Below are 9132 nucleotides of genomic sequence, written 5' to 3'. Positions count from 1 at the left end.
TCCAAAATAACCAACTTGCTGTCTTATTTAAGACATTTAAATATATACATTTAAATTGAACATTGAAATGTATATTTATAGTTCAAAAATGTTTTTATTTATCACAGTTTATTCCCTTTGTATCCCAGTTGTAGCCCCCCCTCCTTTATCCCCTTTCAATCCCACCCTCCCTCCCTCTTCTCCTCCCATGCCCCTTCCCCAATCCATTGATAGGAGAAGTCCTCCTCCCTTCCATCTGACCCTAGCCTATCAGGTCTCATCAGGATTGTCTTCCTCCGTGGCTTGGTAAGGCTGGCCCCCCCCCGACTCAGGGAGAGGTGATCAAAGAGCCAGCCACTGAGTTCATGTCAGAGGCCGCCCCTGTTCCACTTACTAGGGAACCCACTTGGACACTGAGCTGCCATGGGCTACATCTGTGCAGGTGTTCTATGTTATCTCCATGCATGGTCCTTGATTGGAGTATCAGTCTCAGAAAAGACCCCTGTGTCCATATTTTTTGGTTCTGTTGTTCTCCTTGTGAAGCTCCAGTACCCTCGAGGTTTTTCTTTCATAAGATTCCCTGTATTCTGCCCAAAGGGGAACCCTCCTCCATTGCTGGTGGAAATGAATACTTGTAAAACCACTTTGGAAATCAATCTGGCACTTTCTCAGACAATTAGGAACAGTGCTAGCTCAAGATCCAGCTATACCACTCCTAGGCATATATCGAAAAGATGCTCAAGTATACAACAAGGATATTTGCTCAAGCATGTTTGTAGCAGTTTTATTCATAATAGCCAGAATCTGAAAACAATCCAGATGTCCCTCAATTGAGGAATAGATACAGAAATTGTGGTACATTTACACAATGGAATATCACTCAGAAATTAAAAATAAGGAAATCATGACATTTGCAGGCAAATGGTGGGAACTAGAAAAGATCATCCTGAGTGAGGTATCCCAGAAGCAGACACACATGGTATATACTCAATTATAAGTGGATATAGTCATATAATATAGGATAATCATACTAAAATCTGTACACCTAAAGAAGCTAACAAGAAGAAGGACCCTGGGTAAAATGTTCAATCCTCATTCAGAAAGGCAAATAGGATGGACATAGAAAGAGGCAGAAAACAGGGAATAGGACAGGAGCCTACCACAGAGGACTGTTGAAAGACTACCCAGCAAGGTATTAAAGCAGATGCTGAGACTCATAGCCAAACATTTTTATACATTTTGTTACATTTTTAAAAAATGCTTTCCAAATGGAAGAGCTCCTGACATAGTTCCATTATGTTTTCTATATTTCATGCTCAAAATAAACACAACAGAAAATACAAATTCTCCAGGCGACAAGTGAAGCAGAGCCCCAAACAGAATTTAATCAACACATCTTACCTTGGGCACAAAAGACTGAGAATAAGGTTTGACTTAACGGGGCTTGGGCACCAGTAACTTGACCCAGACAACAAAGAATGTTGTTCTCTTCTCCAAGGATGTGTCAGTGTCTCCATGACTGAACCCTTTATCCTTCCTCGTTTTTCATTCATGTTCCCCTGTGAAATTTAAATATCACATCTACATGTGGTGTTGAGAAACAGGGGAATAATTGACACAGCCAAGGAGAAAAACATGAACTACCCTAACCTTAGAACCAGCTCAGCCTTGGAAGTGACTGTTCTCTGAGCCGGTTCCCCTACATCCCTGGTTTAGAATAAGGCAGGGCATTTGACCCCTTTGTGTAGCAGCAGAGCAATGGCCCTGAGAGCCTCTCCCTCTCCATGCTCCTCCTGGGGGTAATGGAGTCCTCAGTTCACAGCAAATGTGCCCAATCCTGTTGGATCTCATTAAGTGGGAGTGTTAAACACGCTCCTATCCACTGCTCTGTGAATTCCCCATCCTCACACAACTCAATTCTACTATAGAGATGTCTGTCTTAAAAGTGCACATAATCTCCTAAAAAGCAGTTCCCTGTGGCCTTCCCAGTGCTGGGCACCGCTGGGGTTGAACTGGTGCAGAATAGAGCCATAAGCCTCAGGATATCTTCAGAGCTCCCAGGGATCTAAGGCTCTTTGAAGCCTGTAGCCTAGAAATTTACTGCTGTGCACCTTGGGTACACAGTCACCCCCTGTGTGGTCTGGGAGATGCTGATGGGGCATCCAGGATGAAGACTGACCATGTATATTTATCCATTACATCAGTCCCCCACAAGCCACCAAATGACAAGTCCCTCAGATGCTGGTTCCCAAATCTAGATGGAAAATGCTGACTGATGGAGCTTGGGCTCTGCCAGATAAGGTTATTTTGCTTTCAGTGGTGATGGTAATGGGTGTAAAGGATCTCTGGGATAGGTGCGGTTAAAGCCCATAGCCCCTATTATCTCAGGAGCTAGGGCTTTGGGCGATACCAGGATCAGAAAATAGCACTTCGATTTAATTTAACCTTTCTATTTTTCTTCTTGCCATACTTTACTTTCTTGGTGTTCCTGAGTTTTACAAGAAGCAGGAGGCTACAATTTCCCCCTATCTGAGGAAATTCTAACTTGACTACCATCTATTTAGAAGCAGGACAGTGAGGCTGGCTCCTGCTCCCTCCTCCTGAGGATTGGCTCCAGATGAAATCTGGGTGCCGATGGGAGACTATAGCATTCAGTGGACTGCAGCTCATATCTGTGTTCAGTCCCCTGTCCCCCACCACTTCCATGCACAGGGAATGCGGTCCTGACACTGCCTGGGGACTGGGACAGCCTTTGGAGCTCAGTCATGACACTAGACATGGGCATCAGCTCAGCAAGGACCAAAGCACAGGAGCAGGCATGCCTTTAAGAGAACCTGGGGTACCTGAACAACTTGGGGAAGTCATGGGATTGTTCTGTTTTTTTTTTTTGGGGGGGGGAGACTGTGTTTATTTGGTAGGAAATGTTCTCATTTTAAAGTTTCTCATTTAAAGCAAAGGCCCAGTTAGCTCCAGAGTTGCCTAGTGCTTGGTCTTGTCTGGCTTTGTGCCTTCCAACCTGGAGACCCTTCCCTAGTTCTGTCCTTTGGGATCCTTGCCTCACTAGGAATCCAGGAGTCAAGAAGCATCACTCATCAAATGAAGAGCAAGTGCTTCTGGGAAATGCCTATGATCATTTTCCAAACCTTGAGTGGGGACTCTGTTATGAAAGAAACCCATTTTCCAAGACAGAATTGGTAATGGAGAATTGGTGGGAGTCTACTTCCTTCCTTCCTTCCTTCCCTCCCCTCAGATCAGTGTCCAGATGTCAGCTTTATTGAAGCTTGATTTTACATAGAAACTCAATATAATTTGGCATTTGGTAATTATTTGTGCTACGTTCCGTGTAACAACTTAATATAAGCATAGAGAATCTTGCAACAAGAGATTAAGTGGCCTAGAATCCACCCTTTAATCTACCAAGCAGAACGTTCTCAAGTAAAGCCTACGGGATGGGCAATTATCGAGATGTCCTCCTTCCTCTCTGCTGAGGGCAGAGGCAGTGTGTGTCCTAAAGCATAAATGACCCTCAAGCCAGACTTTCAGGAGCCTGACGGTGGGGAAATCTAGCAGGCCATCCTATTCTCCTTCATTGCTTAAAGAGGCCTATTCCTTTCTGATGAGCTTAAGATAGAACATGATAACCCCTGGGGAAACATTCAATGGCAGGGCCCACTGACTGCCTGGGTGCCACACGGCTGTCCTTTGCACGTGCACTCCATCCTCAGCCCTCTTCTGTCATGCTCTAGCTTTGGAAAGGCAAAAGGATGACGATTCAGAATGTGGTCTGAAGTCTACTGTGCACCGAGACAGTCTTGGCCCTACCTTCAAAGAGAGAACTTAGTAAAAGTACCCTCCTCATAGGGCTGTTGTCAGAATTCAACATTAATTCATTTAGTTCGTGGGATGTACCTGGCTAGCTCTTGACCCTATGTAGGAAATACATAAGGAAGAGCGTAGAGCTGTCAGTCAATAAGATGGCAGGATCCAAGTTCCCCTTCCTCAGTCCCATCTACAGAAATCCAACTTGCAACTCACAGGCAAGCATGGCACTTTTGAAGGAAACACAATTATTTGGGGCATGTATTAAGGAGGGAAACTAAGGGAATATGTAAGAAATTATGACCATCACCTTCTGGCCACCTTACCATTCTCCAGCTGCCTCAGTACCCCCTTCAGCATTCATATAGAAGTGCAGTTGCTAAGGACCATGCTGGAGGGTCAACAGATGTAAGGACAGTAGCAGAGTGAGTATGGGAAGGCAGGACCTTGCTGAGGTCCCAAGGCCAGCGTGTGTGATTGGGCTTTCTTGTACTGAGCTAAATGCTGGGCTTCTAGCTATTCTAAAAGACTGATTTTAAACATTAATAATACATTGTGTCATCTCCTTCATAAAGAAACAGGCAGGGTGCTAACAGGTGTGTGTTAGAAGAGCAGGGAGAATCACGGAGAGTCACAGACCTAAGAACAAACAGAAGGGACTCCATTTGAGTTGGGAAGTAGTAGTCCAGAAAGCATGCGGAGGTCCCAAGGCAGGACAGAGGCTTTGGTCAAGGAGCTGAGGGAAGCCCAAGGCTCCCCTACATAAACACTCAGGGAAGGTGTGGGACAAGAAGACGTGAGAACTAGCAGGCCCCTTGCTATCAGTGTTCCACGGGGTTGGGGGCACACAGTTCTCAAAGCTCCTCCCCACCTCCCCCACATTTCCTAGCTATTCAGTGACAGCAGGAGATGAAAACTGTTTTTAGAAAACCACAGTAACAAACAGTACTTGAGCTGCTTACTTACATGATAGCGTAGTTAAAAATATCTCTGTTCAGGCGGTACGTGTTTCATCAGGGGGTAGTTTGGCCTTTCATATATGTGATCTTTTTCAGAGATAATGTCATCCTGTGAAAAAAAAACATATCCAGCAATTGCATTAACCAGGACGTAATGGAGATTCGTAACAACCAGACACGTGGCTCTTCTGCCTAAGCCTTGTGGCAGAGGCAATTCTTTGGCTACTTCACTGGAAGGCCTTTAAATTCAGCTCAAGATCACTGAGCTGCGTGTCTGCAGGAAACACCAAGTGCTAGACACATCTGCCATAGACCAGAAACCCTCCCTAAGCTCACAGGAAACAGCAAGCAGCCAAAACTACGTTATTAAACTCGAAAAGCCATTGTTGCAGACTGCGGCCCTAAACAGACCCTCATGTAAGTGCTTTCTTCTCTGGGTTGGAACGGCTGTGGACAGAGGATGAGAGCATGCTTGGTCCATTGGCCCGCTCCCGGGACCGCTGCCTGATGAATGCTGTGCCAACTAAACTGCTCCCATTAACCTCCTCTGCCCCTTCCTCTGGGAGCCCGCCCTGACTCCCTTGGGAAATACCCACCTGGTCAGGCTCATGGCACCACGTTCTCTCCTGGGCCAGAGTCACAATTTCACATTGTTTCCATGGTCACTTCACTGATGTCCGCTTCCCTCACTGGACTTCAAGTGCCAGTCCCCACAAGGACCTAGTTTCCCCAGAACCCCTAACCTTTGAGTGAGCTCTGTGGGATGTCAGAAGGCTACCTACCCTCTCACGGATCGTCTTCCACGAGGACTGAAAACAAGGCTGGAACCTGCCCAACAGAGTAAATGGAATGGAGCATTACACAGCTACTAAAAAGGACGCTGACTTAGAGTGCTTAAAAATAAGGGCTGGAACCTATCCATAAGCTAATATGTCAATATGCAAAATGGTACACCAATGATTTTAATGCTGGCATCAAACTTACACCTGAGGAAAGTGGGAACACAAACAACACAGTTCAAATGAGCTGTGCTTGGCGCCTGCCTATGGCCAGTTCTTCTTTGGACTTTATTGGTTTTCAGGGAATTCTCTAGTGAGCAAATCCTGCTTCTTTACCCTCAAATTGTATTTTAAAAACTTAATCTCAGTTGTTCTTTGCCACAGAGACAGAGAACATTTTACATCTCATCTACTCTGGGCCACTCAGAGCCCAAACTTAAGCACAAACCTGACAATGTCTTCCAGCTTCTTACACAGAGCGCTTCCCCCCGCCTCCACAGATCCCCAGAATCCTCTGTGCAGAATGATGCTGACTTCCCATGCAAGCCCCCATTTTTATTAACTCCCAACCACTCTCCTGGGATAAACCCCATTGCTGATTTCTCTGGGAGTCCTTCCTGAACCTCCAACCTATAGAGAGGTCAGCCGACCTGTGTGCTGTTCGTTTCACAACACTTGTAACCATGGACACTGACCCTGCTGGTTAATGTGTCCTCTAGAGTGAAACCCAGGCTGAGACTCTGGTTAATATCTCATCCCAGACTTAAGTATGGAGGCATTGTCATCCCAGCCCTAAAGAGACTGAGGTAGAAGGATGTGAGTTTGAGGCTAGCCTGGGCTATACAGCAGAATCCGTCTCAAAAATACAAAAGTAACACTCATGTCAGGTCACAGTTGGTACTGAATACCACAGTAGAATTTAAAGAGTATTGTTTGAGGAGCTGGAGGGATAACAGTAGTCAGGCACATTTGTCGCTCTTCCTTGAGGATGTAGGCTCAGTTCCCAGTACCCATACCTTCTCCCTCACAGCTACCTTTAACTCCAGTGCCAGGGGATCCACTTCTGGCCTCCACAGGAACATGCATGAACCCAGTGCACAGACACAATAACATTCGGGCCCACAAAATAACATTGTTTGAGTAGTGAATTCATACCGGGGTGAGCATCGAATCCTACATTATGAGGTATCACTAAGCTAAAGCCGTACACAGAATTTTGATGAGGGAAAGCACAAATGCCATTTCCTTGAAATGTTCGAAGAATTTTACCAATTCCAGTAATTTTCTCTGATAATGTTTGAGAAACACTAGAAGGGCACACATATTTGGGATGTTAACAAGGATGACGATAAAGATCATCTCTAGAGAACTGTCTATCACCTGACCATGAAAGCCTGGAGCAGTTGATAGCTCAATTATGCCAATGGCCACATGTGGCTCCTTGTGTCTGTAGTTCACCCTCATTGCTCTCCCACCGCACCCTTCTCTAGAGCAAGCATGTCGCACCGGTCTCCGGGAACATAAGGCCCAGAGTAGGACTGAGTTTACAGATCTATTTCCAACCCAGGAAAACAACAGGCAGCAATTGGCTGCACCCCCAATGCACTGCTGTATTTCGGGAAAACACCATATACACAATTTCTGTTCTCCCTAAGAGTCGTATGAGAAATACAGCAAGTCTTTAAAAACAGCCACCAGCTAGACACATGGGCCTTTAAAATACTACAGCACACAAGTAATAGAGCTGTGTCATCACAGCCCCCTCTGTGATTCTGCTCCTCACTCACAAGAGGAGCAGGGCTGCGTGGTAAAGGCAGGCAATGTGCTCCAGGTGTGGGCAATGGGAAACAGGGGCTGTTCCTCTTTCCTTTGCGACTACATTCTTCACTCTGGTCTTCAAAAGGCTTTGCACATCTTTCATTAAAATCCTGAACTGAGAAACCTAAAATTAAGTCTACCATATGGCCCAGAAATACCAGTCCTGGGCATAGGCTCAAAGGACTCAGTATCATTCCTACTCCACAGACACAGACAACAGATGAAGGAACAAGAAAAATGTGCTACATGGAAGCCATTGATTTGTAAGGGGAAAATGAAATCATGAAATTTTCAGGTAAATTCGTGGAACTAAAAAAGATCATTCCGAGCGAGACACCCAGGCCCAGAAAGACAAATGCCATACTCATGTTCTCTCCTAGCTCCAAGACTGCAGATGTGAATGAGTAACCACAGAAACCAGCAGGTTTTAAAGGCTCTGTGGAAAGCAGAGAATTTTTGAGAGAGGAATAGGATACAGGTATTAGGAAAGGGAAAGGGGGAAAATGAGAAGGGCGGCTCTAACGGGGACGGAGGGAGGGAGGGTAATGCATAAAGAGAAAGAAGAAGGATGGATAAGTAAGCACCGAAGGTTGTCTGAAAAAGTCTCGAGGAAAGATTATTTTATATTTGCCTAAAGCTATATACAATATATGTGTGAGAGAGAGTAAGTATCTTAAATGAAGTTGTGCCACTTGGGCCAACAATCCTCCCTACAAGAACAATATACTAACAGTACCAGGCATGAGAAACCTCCTTTTGACCGGTTGCTCAGTGTAGTCCGAATGACTCCCCAAACAATATATACCATTGACGTTGCCCTGGGATTCCCCTCAGACGCTGATGGTAAGACCCTATGGCTGAAGACATTGAACATTTAGGACACAGGACTTGGCTTACTTGAATTGGCCTTGAGAGCACCGCCCTGCAGTCTAGTCTACATAGTGTCGTGAGGTACTAACTATGTAAACTGCCAAGGAAGGGAGGCAATTATGAGTCGTACCCAGCTATGGCATGTGAACCACAACAATGATCAGCACAGCAAGGTGTCCATAAAGGTGTAATAGCGCCACTGCCGTGTTGGTGGTAACCAGCAGCTGCTTCAGTGGCCGGAAGACCTGCTCGTCAGGAAGGAAATCATGCCTACTACCAGAAACCCAGCCAACCACCTGGGGCTAATGGGGTTAGGACTCCTACAAGAGAATCTGCTATCGTCACTTTGCTAAACCAGCATAATTCTTTAACTGCATTCTAAATCTTATCCTTATAACCACAGATAAGTGGAGCTATCAGCCCTCATCAAAGAGGCTTCTCGCTACAGCAAATAGATACCATCACAAAAAACCACAACTGGACACAGTGAAAAGATCAAGGGATTCCACTCAGCTGCAGTGGAAACATCTGTAGTCTGGCTCCTGTATCCATGTCTCGGGGAACATTTCAGAATAGAATGCACATGCATGTATAATAATAAAAAAAAGAGGCTATCAGCTTGAGAGTGTGGAGGACATGGAAGGTGTGGGAGGGAGGAAAGGGAAAGGAGAAAGTGATGAATTACATTAAAATGTAAAAAGTCAATTAAATTTTTAAAACATTGGACTGATTACAGAATGGGAGAAAAAATGCCAACAATATATCAGGCAGGGGATTAACGTCTAAAAACATAAAGATCTGAAAAAAAATTAAAAGCATCCAGTTAGTAAATGGGCTAGTAAACCGAGTATCATTCTCAAAACACACACACACACACACACACACACACACACACACACACACACACA

At 45.2% G+C, this 9132-nt stretch overlaps 1 protein-coding gene across 3 annotated transcripts in view; it reads right to left on the bottom strand.

The window, feature by feature from the left end:
* Window positions 1-781: 781 nt before the first annotated feature.
* Window positions 782-9132, bottom strand: part of Spata6l (spermatogenesis associated 6 like) — a 39919-nt gene continuing 31568 nt past the window's right edge. For 2 of the 3 annotated variants that reach the window (XM_055614064.1, XM_055614066.1), the window contains 3 exons: window positions 5540-5585; window positions 4761-4866; window positions 782-1538 (listed from right to left, as the gene is read on the bottom strand). In XM_055614064.1, coding sequence (XP_055470039.1) covers window positions 4777-4866; window positions 5540-5585 — 136 coding nt within the window. In that variant the 3' untranslated portion in view covers window positions 782-1538; window positions 4761-4776. The remainder of the gene's footprint in view (window positions 1539-4760; window positions 4867-5539; window positions 5586-9132) is intronic. The other variant, XM_055614065.1, reaches the window with a different exon arrangement.

The sequence above is a fragment of the Psammomys obesus genome, unplaced genomic scaffold (genome assembly GCF_907164565.1).
Source record: "Psammomys obesus unplaced genomic scaffold, mPsaObe1.curated_primary_1811, whole genome shotgun sequence".
Classification (NCBI taxonomy): Eukaryota; Metazoa; Chordata; class Mammalia; order Rodentia; family Muridae; genus Psammomys; species Psammomys obesus.
This window is presented reverse-complemented; position numbering and strand designations above follow the sequence as displayed.